The 18,902-nt window shown below is 40.6% G+C and overlaps 1 protein-coding gene across 1 annotated transcript; it reads left to right on the top strand.

Moving 5' to 3' along the window:
* Nucleotides 1-4,056: 4,056 nt before the first annotated feature.
* LOC110604183 (zinc transporter 1) lies at nucleotides 4,057-5,800 on the top strand. The gene is made up of 3 exons (XM_021742313.2): nucleotides 4,057-4,714; nucleotides 5,090-5,239; nucleotides 5,425-5,800. Exons 1-3 carry the CDS (start codon nucleotides 4,106-4,108, stop codon nucleotides 5,728-5,730), a joined length of 1,065 nt encoding a protein of 354 aa, XP_021598005.1. The 5' UTR covers nucleotides 4,057-4,105; the 3' UTR covers nucleotides 5,731-5,800.
* Nucleotides 5,801-18,902: the final 13,102 nt, after the last annotated feature.

The following is an 18,902-nucleotide window of genomic DNA, read 5'->3' as shown; positions in this document are numbered from 1 at the left end:
GATCTAAAATGTTAGGGTTTATGTACCCTTTATGCTTAATGTGATGTTAAATGTGATGTTTGTTGGGTTTAGGCTAGTTTTATGCCCCTATATTCTTGAAAATGTGTTTTTTCATGTTTTAGAATAGTTGGATGCATGTTGGAAAGTTTTGGGTGGCTGGATGTGCAAGGCAGAATCGGGTTCTGCCCTTTGAGAGAGCCTAGGTTCGGCCGCCGAACCTGCCTGTGGAGGCAATTTTGGCTGTCTAAACTCGCCCCCGAAAGTTGGACTTTCAGCTCTAGAGGGGAGTTTCAGCCGCCGAACCTTGCCTCCAAAAGTGCCTGAATTTCGGATCTGTAGGGACCTTCGGCTGCCGAACCTGCCGCCAAAAGTCCCCTGCCCAGCCCTCTTTTGCCTGTTTTTCTATGAATGTTTTATGATGTTTTAGGTGGTTTTTGGGGAGATGTTTAGAGTCATGTTAGAGTATGTTTGGTCCCTCATTTGAGTCCACTTGTGTAGGATCGGACCTGAGGAACCGAGGTAATCAGCAGTGAGATAGCTTCTTCAGAGTCAGTTCAGAGTCAGCCAGAGGTGAGTAGAACATAACTTCTTTTATTTTCAAAGCAATGAAATCTTTTTAGCATGATCCATGCATCACGAATGCCATGATATGTATTAGGTTGTTTTGCGTTAGAATTCACGAATATGATACATTGCATAATATGATTGTTGATGTGGATGGATATTGGATGACCCATTAGCCCTCGGTATGATAAGCAAGTCCAGGGCTGCCCATGCCACGCGTCCTGGCACAATGTAAGCAAGTCCAGGGCTGCCCATACCACACGTCCTGGCACCATGAAAGAAAGTCCAGGGCTGCCCATGCCACGCATCCTGGCATTTTGTTATGATTAAGAGGAGAGAGGGTTATTGGTGACAAGTCCATCCTTGATGTGAATTGTTTGTGATGTGATGCATTTCATGAGAGTATATGTTATTAAATTGTTTTATTGTTCTGCTCACTGGGCTTTAGTAGCTCACCCCTTTCCCCTAAACCCCAAGTTTGCAGGTTCAGGATAGACCGAAAAGTCGTCAAGGTTGAAGGTTGTGTTAAGTGTAATAGATTAGTAGTGGACATGTAATGTAAATTGGTATAATGTAATGTAATGTAGAGAAATGTTTCATGGTTTAGTATTGTGCTTGGCCCTAACAGTAGTGGTAATCCCTTTTGTACATGATCTATATGAGATGTTTAATGATGAGTTATGTTGAACCAGACTTGACATATGATATGTTGCCCCACTAGAGCATTTGATGAGGGCTCTGGTGTGGGGTTTTATGTTTACAGTTATGGTGCATGCATAGGTCAAGCTTAGTGTATGGAAAGTTTAAATTTTTTATGCAAAAGTATGATCATGTATGGAATTTTATCAAATGTACAGGATGTATGTTAGGCTTGCTACGGGTTCCGGCAATCTTAAGTCGATCTGAATCCTAGCGCCGGTAGCGGTCCGATTTCCGGGTTGTTACAGGGCATTAGAGCCCGGGAAGAAGCAGGGGTAGGAGAAGTAGTCCGGCCAGCCACGGGAGAGGAGATGGCCTAAAAATCCTCCCGAGTCACGTCGGCCACTGATCGGCCAACCTGGAAGGCCTCTAAGGTAGCCCTCATATTTTTCCAGGATATTGTGAAGTTCTTTGGGGGTTTAATCTTGTCCATCGGTGTAGAAGAGGCTGCGAAAAACAAAAATAACTAAAATTTAAAAACAAATACAAGAAAGAGGCAAAAGTCAAAAGAAAAAAGGCAGAACATTAACAAACAAGTACTAGCTTCCTGGCAGTCTCGAAGAATGGACACGAACATGCACTTCTCGACATCATACTTCCTTGAGATAGAGGTCAATCGAAGAAGGCAGATCTGGTCTAGCAGGGGCAGCCGACGAAGGTCGTTACAACCTGAGGGGACATCCCTCCAGGAGAGATCCACATCCCAGGTTATTCCAGAGCCCTCCTTTAGCTCCACCACCACAAAACCTTCAATCCAGCCCTTGATGCAGTCCTTGTATCCCTATAAGATAGACAATCCTCCTCGATGAGCAAAATAATCGAACCTCTGGCTAGCACGGACCAGACAGAAGAAGGTGGAAAACAAAACAGCAGAAGGGGTAAAACCCCAACACAAGCTGATGGATTCAAAGGATCACATAAAAAGAATGGTGTTCAGTGAGAGCATGCGAGGAGTTACTCCGAAGTAACGGAAAACCTCGATGAAGAAGGGAGAAAAAGGGAAGGTTAGACCTAAATTACGTTGCTTGATGAAGAAGACCAAGTTGCGATCCCGCTGGGCATCAATCAAACCCGGCGATGGAGGAATGGGAGAAACGATCCTCTCGTTACGGTGGGGAGCCCTAATGCGATAGAGGGAGGTATCTAGGTATTCCCGAGAAAAGAAGATAGAAAAGGATGCAGAGGTGATGGTAGACGTCAGATTTACAACAGGAGAAATTCTAGGGATAGCCATTAGAGAACAGAAGACGTACCTCGAAAAAAATTTTGCGGGAGAAGAGAGAAACGAAGTACAGAGAGCAAAGCGAGAAGAAGAGTCTAGAGAGAAACGAGGAGTTTGAATTTGAAAAGAGTAAAGGCAGAGAAATGACATTTTTAACAGGAGCCTCTCTCGGGCCACGCGGTCATAATGGGGCCTAGGGATTTACCCTCTCATTACTCAGGGAATAACTACTGAGGAGGTAAAGGGGCACTTGATGACCACTGGCCTTTTTACACCTGGGGTGAGGCCGGGCCCTGGAGAAAAGCATAAACCCAAAGCCCATTAGAATCCTCTAAAGCAGATCGACCCAGTGTCGCATACTCCAGCCTGTGACTAAGACAGGCCAAATTAATCCATGCGCGGGTCCACTAGGGGATGGCCTAGCCCGGTGATGTGATGGAAGGTAGGAGAGTAGGCCTAGTCACCTCGCAGCCCTATCAGCATGCGTGCTGGGGGAATTAAATGGCCGCCTAATAGAGAAGGGTACGCTTGCGTGTCCGTACGTACGGGTCTGAGTGATAGGTACAGATGACACTGTAGCAGGATGGCAGTTATGCGTAGAAGACAAAAGGAAAAATGATAAAGGGGGAGAGAAGGGATTTTCCCAGACTAAACTTACCTTCATACTGTAAAACCCTATTTTCTGGATTTCAGAATATCATATATATATATATATATATATATATATTAAATTTTAACTAATTATTATTAAAATAATTAAGATATGTTAAAACACTTTATAATTACTAAAATAACTAACAGTATTGAGTAAAGCCTATATATCTTCAAAAGTCAATATATTCGTAATTAGAATTTTAATTGGATTAAGAAAAATGCAATTACTCTAAGTTATCCATATTCTATTATTCCTATTAATTTCAAATTCATTTTTATTTCTCAAAATTATATGTATTAATATATTTAAATTATTTTTCGGTAACATTTTCTTTAAAATCTTAAATATTCATTTATCTTATTTTATATATACATGCTAAAAAAACATAGGTATTTAATCATTAATTAATGTATTAAAATAAATATATTTTTATATATAATTAATAGTTAAAAATTAATACTCGTACAAATATATATTTTTAATAATTATATATATATATAATTAGTTGATTAATAGCACATTAAAATAATAAAAAAGAAATCTCACCTGCTTTTCCGTCAACAAAACTATCAGTTTTTGAATGGAATTCTATTCATTACACTTTTGTATCTGAGATTTCTTTAAAAAAAATCTCACCTCAATCACAAAAGTATTTTCTTACGCATTTTCCTTATTAAGCCAACCAAAAGAGAGAGATAGCGATAGCGATAGAGGTTGAGAAATCTAATTAAGATTTTGAATGCAATTAAAACTCTGTATTAACTCATAATGTCGTCATTTATTTATACAATGATACACTTGTCTTCTCTCTACCAAGCCATTCTCACTCTTCATGCAAACACATGTCGCCATTTTTATATTTCTTTCCATTCCCTTCCTTTGACTTCCTCCGCTCACTCTTCTGCAACTCCTCCTTAAAAACCCCATCAACGCCTCCACCTCTCCATCACTCTCTCTCTCTAGCTATGAAGAATCTTTCCTCCATTGTTTCCCTTTCCTTTCCTCTTTCTCTTCTTTGTCTTCCTCTTTTAGCATATTCAGAGTGCACATGTGATCAAGACCCAGAAGAGAATGACAAGACCAAGACGATCAGATATAAGCTGGTGGCAATTTCCTCCATTCTCATCGCAAGTGCACTTGGTGTTACTATCCCAATTTTTGGCAAGAAAATTTCACCTTTAAACCCAGAAAAGAGTTTTTTCTTCCTCATAAAGGCCTTTTCTGCTGGTGTGATTCTCTCAACCGGGTTTGTTCACATATTCCCAGATGCATACAAGAGCTTAACAAGCCCTTGTCTTAACGAAAAGCCATGGAGTGAGTTCCCATTTGCAGGTTTCGTAGCAATGGTGTCTGCAGTTATGACAATGATGATCGATTCATTTGCTACCAGTTATTATAGAAGGTTGCATTTTGAAAAGGCTTTGCCTGTGAGTGGAAATGAAGAGATGGAAAGAAAGCATGAGGGACATGTCCATGTTCATACCCATGCCTCCCATGGCCATGCTCATGGCTCTGCCTTAATTACAGATGCTTCTTCGACGTCTAGTCATTTCAGGCATAGAATTGTATCACAGGTATGTGAACATAAACATCATTACTGCAATTGTCATTAGACTAGTAGTTCAGGGATCGATGTGTCTGTCAAAAAATTATTATTTAGATCGTATTCATATTAAACTCCATGAAAATTCATTATGAATAGGATTTTAGAGAAGTTTTTTTATTTTGTGATTGATTTGTTTATGTTGTACATTAATATATTTTTAGAATAAATTTTATCTAGATCGATTCATATGGATCGAGTTCATATAGACCTGTAATATAAATATATAAATTTTATGAATTTCAGACATATTAGTTTAATTGAAACGTGGGCTCAGTTTAAGCAAGTACTTTTCTGTTTCTATTATATTCCATTGTTATTGATGCGTTTTCTGCTGGTTGAGAAGGTATTGGAGTTGGGAATTTTGGTTCATTCAGTGATAATTGGGATATCATTGGGAGTTTCAGAAAGCATCAACACAATCAAACCCTTAATAGCAGCACTGACTTTCCATCAATTCTTTGAAGGCATGGGTCTTGGTGGATGCATTTCTCAGGTTCATTTCTTTTCTCAAGCTAAGTTAAACATTCTTACATTTTAACTTCAAAATTCTTTTAGCAAATATATTTGAACTGTGAAAGTAGATAAATAAATTTTTAAAAATCATAGAAACAAAAATAAAAAAAATTTATTGGATAACAAAAGGGTTGTGCTAATATTGAAAGGAAAATTTTTATGCAGGCAAAATTCAAAGCTCAATCAATGGTGGTAATGGTGATATTTTACTCATTGACAACACCAATTGGAATAGGAATAGGGATGGGAATAACACAAAGTTATAATGAGAATAGTCCAACAGCTCTAATAGTGGAAGGAGTATTGAATTCAGCAGCTGCTGGGATATTAATATACTTGGCACTTGTTGATCTGCTCGCTGAAGATTTTATGAAACCTAAATTTCAATCCAATTTTAGGTTGCAGCTTGGTGCTAGCATTTCTGTTCTTGTTGGTATGGGTTGTATGTCCTTGCTAGCCAAATGGGCATAATCTCTCTTTAGTATTATTTTTAGGTTTTTTTTCCCCTTTTTTAGCAATATAAAAAGTTAAAGTTGGCTCAGTTGATTTTTTTTTTTTTGCTTTTGATAGAATGTCTTTTTTTTTTTTTTTTGTTTTGAAATGTATTTGGAAAATTTTATTAAAAAAAGAAAGAAAGAAATTTAGAGTTCAGTGTAATTGTTTTCCTATTTAATTATCATTTAGAAATATTCGAATTGAAATTATATTAAAAAATATTTTGGTGATCTTCATCTGAAAAAAATAGTTGGATTTTGCAAGGTTATTATTATTAATTTAAAAGATTTCTAATTAAATTTTAATTTAAATTAATTGAAATTGATTATTTCAAAAAAAAATTGATTATATCAATTTTTTTTCTTTATTTGAAAAAACTTTTACACGTCAGTCTTTCACCTAATTATAAATATAAATTAAAGGCTTGTTTAAATGTAGATTAATAGTATTTATAATTAAGAACAAAATAATAAAAATATATTTACTTTTAATGATTTTAAAAAGTAGCATGAAAGCGCTTTTTTAAAATATTTTTTAAGAAATTAATTTATTTTTTTTATTATTTAATTGTAATATCAAAATAAAAATTTAATAAATTTATGTATAAAAAATTTAGTTGGATTAATAGGATTCTCAAAATTTAAAAAAATAATTTTTTTAAAAAAGTTATTGTTAAAGGACTATTTAAATTCCGTCAGGAGTTTTAACGAATATCGTTTGGTTAAGACGAAATAAGAAAAAAGATAGGTTAGAAAACTAAAAGTCTTATTGAAATTTCTCAAAAATGGAAAAGTGAGTTTCTAATAGTCAAGGGAGACTATTTATAATAAAAAACAAAATCCTAATATGCAAAATTAAGAAAATACTTAAAATATCTAAAAAATTAATTAAAATGCAAAATTGACCCCCCGAACGATTGGATTTTCATATTGAACTTTGTGACCAAGCCTGCGGCCCTCGTCACACTTTTGAAAGTCATACATCTCAAAATTCCCTTTTCGAAAAGGTATCGTGGGTCTCTATCAGACATCAGCAGCAAAAGTTAGAACCGGTCCAAGTCTGCCGTAAAGTCCAAAACTAATTGCTCGATGTCATTCCCTTCCACTTGCAAAGAACTCAACCTCGAATTGTCATCAACAGGGTAGTATTGAAATAGATCCGCCACGTTAAATGTCTTGGAAATTTTCATCTCATGTGGGAGGTCAAGAATATAGGCATTATCATTAATCTTCTAAATGATTCTAAATGGACCAATATTTTTGGCATCAAGCTTTTTCTGTCCTCCACCACGCTCTTTGCGTAAATACACCATAACTTAATCACCGACATTGAAGGACTTGAAACGCCTATGTTTATCAGCCGTAACTTTATATTTGTCATTGGCTTCTTTAAGGCATTGTTGTACCTGTTTGAAAACATCCACGTGCTGTTTTGCCAAGTTGCTTGCTGCAATACTGTTGTGAGAATCTGTGGGAAAGGCAATAAGATCAACTGTATGCGCTGGGACTTTCCTGTATACAATAGCAAATGGTGACATCTTTGTGGAGCTATGGACAGCACTGTTGTAAGCAAATTCTGCTTGGGCAAGAGCAAGATCCCAAACAATTTTCTTGTTACTGCAGATGCAGCGCAGAAGATTGGCAAATGTGCGGTTCACCACTTCAATTTGTCCATCAGTTTGGGGATGTGCAACACTGCTATATCGAAGTTCAGTTCCAAAACGTTTCCACAAAGTCACCCAAAAGTGAGTTAGAAACTTCACATCTCTGTCAGAAGTAATAGTCTTAGGGACACCATGTAAGCGAACAATCTCTTGGAAAAATAATTTTGCTACATTAGAAGCATCATTAGTTTTCTTGCAAGGAATGAAATGCGCCATTTTGGAGAAACTGTCAATAACAACAAAAATAGAATCAGATCCACGTTAAGTACGTGAAAGACCAAGAACAAAATCCATAGACAAGTCCTCCCAAGGATGTGCTGGAATAGGCAGTGGAGTGTATAAGCCTGTATTCTGCGAATGTCCTTTCTGAGTTTGACACACTGGGCACTTCTGAACCATTCAACCTGTATCCCTTTATAATTGTGGCCAGTAAAAACGCTCCTCCAACCCAGCAATAGTGTTGTCACACCCCAAATGACTACTCAAACCTCCTCCATGGACCTCCCGAATCAGCTTTTCCTGCAAAGAAGATCGAGGAATGCATAACCTGTTCTCCTTAAAAAGAAAGTCATCATGTATCAAGAACCCATCAGTAGGCTGGTGAGTCTGGACTTATCCCATATATCAGCAAAGTCATCATCTGTAGCATACAAATCCTTTAGGAATTCAAAACCTACAACCTCCTGATTAACTGTAATCAACAGAGCAACCCTCCTACTCAAAGCATCTGCCACCTTATTACTATGGCCAGCCTTATGTTTGATGACATAATGAAAGGCTCCAAAGTAAGCTGCCCATCGAGCATGCATCTTATTCACATGTTTTTGAGTTTTAAAATGGATCAAAGATTGATGATCTGTGTGAATAATAAACTCTTGCCCCATCAAATACTGCTCCCAAGTTTTAAAAGCCCGAAATATTACACATAGCTCCTGCTCATAAGTAGACCACTTCTTTCTAACTTCATTCAGTTTCTCACTAAAGAAGGCAATAGGCCTTTTAGATTGTAACAACACTCCACCAATCCCAACTCCACAAGCATCACATTCAACCTCAAACAGTTTATCAAAATCGGATAGAGTAAGAATAGGGGCAGAAGTAAGCTTATCTTTAATCTCTTCAAAGCTCTTGTTGGCAGCTTCAGTCTATGCAAATATTTGCACTCTCTTTTTCTTCAAGTAATCTGTGATAGGGGCAACTATGCTTGTAATATTCGGCGAGACGCCGGCATCAGAATTCTTACTTTCCGGTGGAATTTCCGTTGGAATCTGGAATTCGAGGATGTCGGAGTATGTAGAAGGGTAAAATATAGGTTTTCTAAAAGGTTTTTAAGTATTTCGAGGTTTTGAATGCAAAGGAATTGAGTTTTGAAGGAAAAATACCAAGGGGACAAAGTGCAGGTTCGGCCGCCGAAGGAGAAGTTCGGCCGCTGAACATTGCATGGTTTTGCCCACCGAAGGAGAAGTTCGGCTGCCGAACGTTGCATGGTTTTGCATGCAAGTTAGGCCGCCGAAGGAGAGGCGGTCAGCCGCCTATAAAGGACCCTCAGTCGGTGAAATGGATCAGATTTGCTTCCCTTTCACTAACAAAGGTGAGTTCTTGCTGTCCTTGGATTGTTTTCATGGTTTTCTTCAAATCTGTCAAAGTTAAGCAAGTTTTGAGTAAGTTTTATGTTGGTTTTGAAGAGTTTAGAGCTTGGAGACTTTTGGAGCTTGGATCTCCATAACTTCAAGTTTAGGGTCACACCAGCCTTTGATCTTCAAGAGGTAAGTGTAGATCCTTGTGTTTTATAGTGTTTTATATGAGTTTTATGAAGGGAAATGGTTATGTTTGCATGAGTTTGCATGGTTGTGCATATTAGGGTTTATGTACCCTTTATGCATATTTGATGTGTTTGAGGTGGTTTGTTGGAGTTTAAGCTTGGTTTAAGCTCCTTTGTGCTTGGTTAGGGATTTATGCATGTTTTGGAGAGGTTAGATGCATGTTTTGGGAGTTTGGAGGTTTGGGAGGCTTGGTTGTGCACGAGGCTGAGTTCTGGATGAACTCAGGTTCGGCAGCCGAAGGTATGTTCGGCCGCCGAACCCCTTGAGGAGGTGGTTTCGGCTGCCTAAACCTGCCCCCGAAAGTTTGGACTTTCGGCTCTGGAGGGAAGGTTCGGCCGCCGAAGGTGCCGCCGAACATGCATGAGTTTCGGCTCTGGAGGGAGCATTCGGCCACCGAATGTGCCGCCGAAAGTACCCTGTCCAGCCTTCCTTTGCATGATTTCTATGATTTTTCTAGGATGTTTTGGGGGTTTTTTTTGGGGAATTGTTTAGGAGTTGTTTATGAGTTGTTAGGGTATGTTTGGTACCTCATCTGAGTCCACCTGTGTAGGATTGGACCCGAGGGTCCGAGGAAGACATCAGGGTTAGCTGGTACAGAGTCGGTCCAGCGTCTGCCAGAGGTGAGTAGAACTAAACTTAATCTTTTATGTTAAGAAATCAAATGCTTTTAGCATATTTCATGCATCATGGATATCATGATATGTACTAGGGTGATTGCATTAGACTCACGACTATAATGCATTGCATTATTTACTGTTGGTGTGGATTGGACCCAGGCGACTTCAATAGCCCACAATTTGTTATGTCTAGATAAGACCTGTGTTAGCTCTATAGGAGGGGTCGGGCACTAGGACATGTAGTGACCTGTGAGAGCTCCTTTAGGGGTCGGGCACCGACAGAGGGAGTTTTGAGGTCATGTTCGATCTGATATGTGAAATGTTTGTGCAGTAGCGCATTTCATGAAAACATGTAATTAATGAACTGTTTTTATTATTTCTGCTCACTGGGCTGTAGTAGCTCATCCCATTCCCTTAACCCCAGTTTTGCAGGGCCAGAGTTAGCTATGGGAAGTCAGAGGCAGTAAGAGTAAAGAGTCAAGTTATGGCTAAGGTTTTGATTATGTAATAGAATAGTGGACATGATGTAAATTAAAGCAATGTATGTAAAGTTATGTATAGATATGTACTGTCAGGTAATGGATAGAGTTGTGCTTTACCCTAGTGTCTTTGCCCTAGTATGGTGTATGATTAATCCCTTTGTGCATGGATCCTGTTTTGCGTTTCTTGATGAGAAATGTATTGAATCAGGCTTAATGTATGACATGTTTGATGAGACGCCAGTGGGTTGTGTTTTGGAAAGAAAGGGTTCCAATCCCTTGACTCAGAAACATAACCGAGAGGGAAGAAAGGGTTCCAATCCCTTGACCCAACTGTGAGGGAAGAAAGGGTTTCAATCCCTTGACCCACAGCGGTCAGTAGTCATTGGTATAGGCCCTGAGTGCTATTTCAGATTTGTATATCTGAGTGGTAGTAGTTAAGCCTGGTAGTTTTACAGGATTGTTGATTATATTTGATCATGTATGGGATTTATCAGGTACACAGAGTGTTTAGTAGGCTTGCTACGGGTTTCGGCGGCCTTAAGCCGACCTGGATCCTAGCCCCGGTGGCGGTTCGGGCCGTTACAGTAGGGTATCGGTTTTCGGGCTGTTACAGATTAGTATCAGAGCATAGGGCCTCATAAGTACGGTGTGTTGAGCAAAGATGCTCAAGGAGTAGAGATATTCCACATCGGAAGGAGGTTGTTTGAGAGGTCATAGACGGGCAAGCACAATAGGAAAATCATGTCCACTAGGATAGGATGTTGAGTCCTGTCTTGTATGATGATGTGAAATGCCATGATTTTATGCATGTGCATTAATGATATGATATGTGTGCAGGTTCATGTGTTTCTATCTGAACCGTATGATTTCTAATGCTTGTACTCTTGTGTGTTGTTCTTCAGAGGAGTTAGGATGTGAGGTGCTCGTCGATCTGTGGAATCGACTGGAGTTCCGTCTGAGAGGGAAGATATGGCTACCTTTCCCCCATAGTCGTGTGGAGTCGGTAAAGGGGGAACATCAAGGGACCCTGGAAGGTCTTTTGATGAAAGCAGAGAAGGAATGGATCTAAGGAGAATGTCTGTAGACAGGAGAGAACTAGAAATGGATGTGCAGAAGATTAGAGATCTGGATGAGAACATGCTTGAAGAAGGCATGGGAGAGTTTCAAGAAGGTGCTCGGACTCAAGATTTCAGAATCTCAGGTTCAGAAGGAATTGATTCCCCCACCCTGAGTGCAGCCGCCACAAGATGTAAGAAGTGGGGCAGAACCCTGAGGGGGAAGAAAAATAAGTTTTGGAAGAGGTTGAAGGCTCGTTTGGATTGTGGTGCTGGTTCAAGCTCTGGCATAGACAGTTCAAGATGTAGGAGGTGTGGAAGACCACACAAGGGAGCCTGCCGTTATGGGACAACAGCTTGTTTTAGGTGCAGATAGGAAGGACACATAGCACGTGAGTGTCCTACTGCACCCCGAGTAGCACAGTCTCAGCGGTTAGCTTCAGGTAGAGAGGCTCAGCCAGTAGCTCCAGCAGTGTCTCAGGACAGAGGTCGAGGCAGAGGAAGAAGGTTAGCTTTTTCTTCTGAGGGTTCCCGTGGAGAAGGTCCGTCAGCTCCGGCTCGGATCTTCAAACAGGCTCAGCAAAAGGCAGACACATCGAACACAGTGGTGCCAGGTATGCTCACTTTTGAGTGTTCTGATGTGTATATTTTTGTGAACCCTAGTGTTTCTCTTTCCTTGTTGTTTAGTGAGCCGTAGTGAGGGTGGGTTGATAGTGATAACTTCTGGGCTTAGAGTGTCCTCTTTGGGTCAGTAGACCTGAGTGTGATCCATCTGTAGCAGAGTTAGTCTGTTAGTATAGTTCAGAGTTTGTTGTGAGTAAATGCCTTCCAGCTGACCTTATGGTTCTAGAGTTGACTGTTTGATGTCATTCTAGGGGTGGATTGGCTAGCTACTCGTAGTGCTACCTGAGTCTGCAGAGACAAGGTAGGAGAGTTCAGAGGTTAGGATAGATCAGAGGTTGTCCTTTGAGGGGATAGAGTAGAGGTGCCTAGAGGTTTGAGGCCAGCCCTACAGGCTCATAGATTACTCAGGAGAGATTGTCAGAGGGTTTCTAGCTCTTGTTGAGAGTTTAGTAGTTAGATCAGGGAACCAGCCTCAGTGTCTGTTGTTTGAACGAGAGTTCTTAGCAGTTTTTCCGGACGAGCTGTCAGGTTTACCATCTATTAGAGAGATAGAGTTTGGACTAGGAGTGGTGTCTGGATTCAGAACCATTTCTATTCTTCCCTACAGGATGGCACCTGCAGATTGAGATAGTAGAAGCCGAAAGAGTAGTTGCTAGAGTTGGTAGACAAGGGTTTTATCCGACCTAGTGCCTCACCCTAGAGTGTTCCAGTGTGATTGTGGGAATAGTAGGATGGATCCTTGAGACCGTGTAACGACTGTAAGCGGTTGAGCTAAGGTCACTACCAAGGACAGGTAATTCCATGCAGGATCGATGATCTATTGGAACAACTAGTAAGAGCTGGTTGTTTTCCAAGAGAGATCCGAGATTCGGGTACTACCTGTTGAGAGTTAGAGAAGAAGCCAGTTTAGTAAAGATGAAGAGAGAAGAGTAAGGATCAGAATGCGCAGCGAAAGCTTGAGAAGTTTAGGCGAAGGTTGGGGTATTGTTTATGGCATCTTTTGTCGTAAAGTGGTTGTAACGACCCCAAAATGGACCGTCACCGGCGCTAGGATTCAGATCGGCTTAAGGCCGCCAGAACCCATAGCAAGCCTGCTATACTCTCTGAGTACCTGTAAAATTTCATACATGGTCATACATTTTCTGTGAAAATAAAAACTTTTCTTTGGACCAAGACTTAACCTGTGCATGCACTATCTCTGTACTCTGTACCCCTAACTAGAGCTTGCTCTAGATGGGTTAATTCATATCTGTTAAGCCTGGTTTTTCACATACTCTGTAAAACAGTTATATAAACAGACCATGTATACAAAAGATTTACAACACAAAAAGAACTAAGTCAAGCACAATTCTAACTTTATACACAACTGTTACATCTCTTTAATGTTACATGTCCATAATATTCTATTACAAAACTCTTCTCTCTTTCTGTACTCTGCTGGACTTCCCCTGTACACTGAACCTGCAAGACTGGGGTTAAGGGAGTGGGATGAGCTCTATAGCCCAGTGAGTAGAACAGTAAAACAAGTCATTACCACATGATCTTATGGAATGCATCACATCACAAACAAGCCACATCAAGGGTAAACCTGTCACCACATAGTCCCAGTAACTGTTCCGTGCCAGGCCGTAGACTGGGGTCCTGGTCTTCCTGTACTGTATATGTATACGTGTATATAACACCTGTACTTACCATTTGCCAGGGCATAGACTGGGCACCTGGTCTTTACTATACCTACCAGGCCGTAGAATGGGGTCCTGGACTTTACTCTACTTTCCAGGCCGTAGAATGGGGTCCTGGACTTCCTGTCTGGAACTATTGGATCATTCAGCATTCACCCACATTAACAAATAAGTATGCAATGCAACATCTTTGTGAATTCTAATGCAAGCACCCTATGGCATAATTATGGTGCATGAAATATGCTAAAAGCATTCAATGTCTCAATTAAAACGAGTATTAAGGTTAGTTCCACTCACCTCTGGCTATCTGGACTGACTCTGCAGGCTCTGTAAACGCTGGAGCAGTACTCACTACTGCTCTCTCTGGTTCCTCTGGTCTGTATAGACACAGATAAACTCAAATGAGGGACCAAACTAGCTTATGAACAACTCTATTAAACTCCCCAAGAATCCCCTTAAACTCACTCAAACATCCATGCAAAGCATGCAAAGGAAGGCTGGACAGGACACTTTCGGCAGCAGGTTCGGCAGCCGAAAGTCCTCTCCAGAGCCGAAACTCATGCACCTTCGGCGACCGAATCTCAACTTTCGGCAGCCGAACCCTTTCGGGGACAAGTTTCGGAGGCTGAAAGGCACTCCAGAGACGAAAGTCTCTAACCTTCGGGGGCATCTTCGGCGGCCGAAACTCCCCTCCAGAGCCGAAAGTCCAAAGGCTCGGGGGCAAGCTTAGGCAACCGAAGCCACCTCCTCAGCACATTCAGCGGCCGAAGCTGGGTTTATCAGCAAGGCAGAACCTTGCTCTGCCTTACGCCAAAACGCACCAATCTTCCTCCAACTCAAACACCTCAACTCCTCAACATGCATACACCCAAGTATATGCTCAAAGGGGTCAGAAACTACCTTAAAATCCCAACAACACAAAACATATAACACATATACAAGCTTTTCTCACAAAAACATCAAAAAAACTCTATTTTACCCTAATCATGCAACTCTCCCCCAAAACCTTACAAATCTTCCATAAATCATGAAAACAAGTTCAGGATCTTCACTTACCTCTTGAAACCAAGAAGATGAACGATCCTAACGTGGAGTTTTGGAGCAACTCTCCTTCAAACTCTCCAAAATTCACAACTTTGTGTTTTTAGCTCAAAACCTTCAAAATAACATAAACATCAATCAAATCTTAGCAAGATTTAATGAAAACATGAATAAAACTGAAGGAAGACAGGTCTCACCTCAGAAGTGAAAAGATAAACTCATTCTTATCCTTTCAACCGACTGAGGGCCTTTTATAGGTGGCTGGCCAGACCACCTTCGGCGGCCTATCGTGAAACCGAAGGCCATGCAAGTTCGGCGGCCGAATGTCACCTTCGGCGGCCGAACCTGGCTTTTCTGCCTTGGTTCTTTTCTTGCAAAAACTCTTTTCATTTTAGCTTAAAAACAATAACACATACTACATTACTTTAAAAAAACATAAATCTTACCCTTCTAGAGAATTCCAACATCCTGGATTCCACCGGACGACAGGAATTCCGATGCCGAACTCTAGCCGGGTATTACATTCTCCCCCCCTTAAGAACATTCGTCCCTGAATGTTCCTAAAATAAACATATAAACATAGAAAAAGGAGGAAACTAACCTCAAAACAGATATGGATACTGTTGGAGCATAGACTCCCGCATCTCCCAGGTACACTCTTCTAGATTATGGTGGTTCCACAGGACTTTCACCATCGGAATCTCTTTGTTCCTTAGCTGTCTGATCTGTGTGTCAAGAATCCGTACTGGCTGCTTTATATAGGTGAGATCGCCAAGGACCTCCACATCAGGCTCACTAATAACCTGACCCGGATCTGACACAAATTGCCGTAACATAGAAACATGAAATACCGGGTGAATTCTCTCCATCGCAGTAGGTAAATCCAGCTTATAAGACACATTGCTGATCCTCTACAAAATCTCAAAGGGTCCAATGTACCGAGGAGCTAGCTTACCCTTCTTTCCAAAACGAACCACTCCTTTCATTGGAGACACTTTCAGCAATACCCAATCACCCTCCTGGAACTCTAACAGTTTCCTGCGAACGTCCGCATAGCTTTTCTGTCTACTCTGAGCTGTTCTGATCCTCTCTCTGATCATAGGCACTGTTCTACTGGTAATCTCTACTAACTCTGGCCCTGCAAGAGCTTTTTCTCCTACCTCTTCCCAGCAAACAGGTGATCTGCACTTCCTCCCATACAACGCTTCATAAGGAGCCATCTCGATGCTAGCATGATGACTGTTATTGTAGGCAAACTCCACCAGAGGTAGATGTTGCCTCCAAGAACCGCCAAAGTCTAACACACACATTCTGAGCATATCCTCAATGGTCTGGATGGTCCTCTCTGATTGTCCATCAGTCTGCGGATCGAAAGCTGTGCTAAAATCCAACCTTGTGCCCATCGCACTCTGCAGACTTCGCCAAAACCTGGAGGTGAACTGAGGTCCTCTGTCTGAGACTATAGATACTAGAACTCCATGTAATCTCACTATCTCATCCAGATATACCTGTGCCAACTTATCCACAGAATAGTTACTCCTAACTGGAATGAAATGAGCAGATTTCGTGAGTCTGTCCACAATCACCCATATGGAGTCTATCCTATTGGACGCTGCCGGTAAGCCCACTACAAAATCCATAGCTATGTTCTCCCATTTCCATTCTGGAATCGACAGTGGGTTAAGCATTCCAGCCGGCTTTTGATGTTCTAATTTCACCCTTTGACAAACCTCACAGGCTGTCACCAACTGCGCCACTTCTTTTTTCATGGCTGGCCACCAATAGACCCTCTTCAAATCCTGATACATCTTGGTGGCTCCTGGGTGAATACTATACCTTGCATTATGAGCTTCCCTCATAATGTCTTCCTCCAGACTGCTACTATCTGGTACACAAAGTCGACTCCCATAGCGAAGGATCCCTTTACTGTCAAATCTGAATTCTGCACTGTTGCCTGACTGAACAGTCTTGGCAATTTTCATCAACTCTGGGTCCTCGTTGACAGGAGCGGTTGTCGAAGCCGGTAAAAAATAACCTTCTCGGTTACCTACAATTTACAACTGTAGACAGTGGTGAAGGATCGTATCCACAGAGAATTGAATACCTATTTATTTATCTCAAACAAGACCAATAGAACTAGTTGAAAGCACAAGTGAAAGCAAGTAATCAAAGAGAAGGAGAAACAAGTGCAATAAAAGTAAAAGGGGGGTTTTGAGATGATTTGATTAACAACTAATAAAAGTAATTAAAGCAGTAAGTAGTCTAAAATAAGAGAGAAATCAATATGGGAAAAGTCTAGTTGAAGATATGGATCCACTTTGGTTGTTTGGGTTGATCATTGAAACATGGTTATCTTGATTGATTCAATAGGTTGGTTATAGGGGTGGAAGACGCTTCTCACCACCATGTCTTTCCTTATGAACAAACTGATTAGGGAACGTCCTCTAATCAATTACTAATCAACAAATTGCCAAGGAACGTCCTTGGGCCATAGGCATCAAAACAATTGCCAATTGCATGAAGAACAAGAAAGATCCAAACCCTAACTACTCAAACGCATGAGATGATGTTAGATCATGCAATTCCTTGGGTTTTTACCCCAAGTGTTCTATGGACAGAATATTTCCAGCAATTACGGACTAACAAATACCCTAATCCAACAATCAATTAACTTTGCAATCAAGAATCAAGTGGCAAATTTAATCAAAAAAACAAAGCAATCTTGGAATCAAAGCACAATTGCATGAATATTGAATAAAATCAAAGACAAAAGTTTCTGTTCAGATCTCACAACCCTTTAAACAACCTTAGTTTCAACCAAACTTCAACTAGAAAGAGAGTTTCAGCCACTCATGGCTGAACCAAACAGAAAATAAAAGAAAAGAAAGCAAAAGATGTAGAACTAAGGTGGAGAGAGCCTTGGAGAGGCCTTGCCGATTTTGGGAGGATCAAAAGCTGTCTTCTCGTCTTCTTGAAGCCTTTAAATAGATCTTGAGAGGCTGCCTAGGGTTTCATGGAAGTCCAGGAGGCTTTTAGAGGCTGTCCAAAGTGCCCTTGGTGTTGCATGTGCCTTGTTTGTGCATGTATGGAGGCAAAAACGAGTTGCATGTGATGGAAGGCAAGTGGGGACACTTTGGTCTTTTCAATTGCTGCCCTAGGTCTTCAAGATGTTACCTTAAGAGTTAAGAGGCTGCCCATGCACTAATAAGGAAGGGGGAGACTCTTTTTGAATTTTGAATGTGCATGGCACTAAGTAGGAAGCATGTGATCTTTGGATCTTGTTTCCTTAATAAGGGGAGTCTTGAAATCCAATAATTGAATGTGAATATTGAAGATTTGGATCTTAAGATATTTCCCTTATTTGGCCCCTCAAATATGGCAACTTGGGATATGGCTTCTTGAATAAGGAAATAGTGCAATAGAGCGCATTTTCGGCTGCCTAAGTTGAGTTTCGGAGGCTGGACTTGCATCTGTGTTCTGAAGGTTCGGCGGCCGAAGGTAGAGATTCGGCGGCCGAAGGTAGTGGACTTTCATCTCTGGAGTCCTCTTTCGGCCGCCGAAGGTTGCCGCCGAAGGTGACTGATTTTTGGCTTCCGAAAGTTGCCTCCGAAGGTTGCTTCTCTAATTTTGGCTTCTTTTGGCATTTTTAAGAGCATTTTCTCCAAATTGTTTCTTCACACCTAATACTTGCAAAACATGATTAAAACCACAAAATTAGGTAGAATAGGTGCAAATAAACATCAATAAGATCATGAAAATATGGACTAAAATATGCTCTATCAAATACCCCCACACTTAAGCTTTTGCTTATCCTCAAGCAAATAAACATAGTCAAATAAGTCTTCCTTAGCTCTAGATCCTTATTTCCACTTAAGCTCATACTCAAGATACCTATTTTGAATCATTGCAGTGAAGAATATATGCATGAAGATTACTTTCCTCCTTTCCTTGTTTCCCTTTGCTTACCATGGCTAGGATTTGTTTTCCTCAAGAGAGATCATGCACATTAATTTGTTAAGACTTTTTCTAGCTTTTGGATTGACTTGCCCTTACCTTGAAGTACTCTATTCAGGCTTCTTGCACTTTGATTTTGCTTGAAAAGATCACCAACCTTTTGACGTGAAGGTACATATTTGTGATACCCACCCCCAGTTACTCAGT

This window comes from Manihot esculenta, chromosome 16 (genome assembly GCF_001659605.2).
Source record: "Manihot esculenta cultivar AM560-2 chromosome 16, M.esculenta_v8, whole genome shotgun sequence".
Classification (NCBI taxonomy): Eukaryota; Viridiplantae; Streptophyta; class Magnoliopsida; order Malpighiales; family Euphorbiaceae; genus Manihot; species Manihot esculenta.
This window is presented reverse-complemented; position numbering and strand designations above follow the sequence as displayed.

Bases quoted from the DNA above. Each gene is read 5' to 3' on its own strand.
- LOC110604183 (XM_021742313.2), top strand. From the start codon at position 4,106: ATGAAGAATCTTTCCTCCATTGTTTCCCTTTCCTTTCCTCTTTCTCTT. The intron at 4,715-5,089 runs GTATGTGAACAT...CTGGTTGAGAAG, and splicing joins GGCATAGAATTGTATCACAG to GTATTGGAGTTGGGAATTTT. The intron at 5,240-5,424 runs GTTCATTTCTTT...ATTTTTATGCAG, and splicing joins TTGGTGGATGCATTTCTCAG to GCAAAATTCAAAGCTCAATC.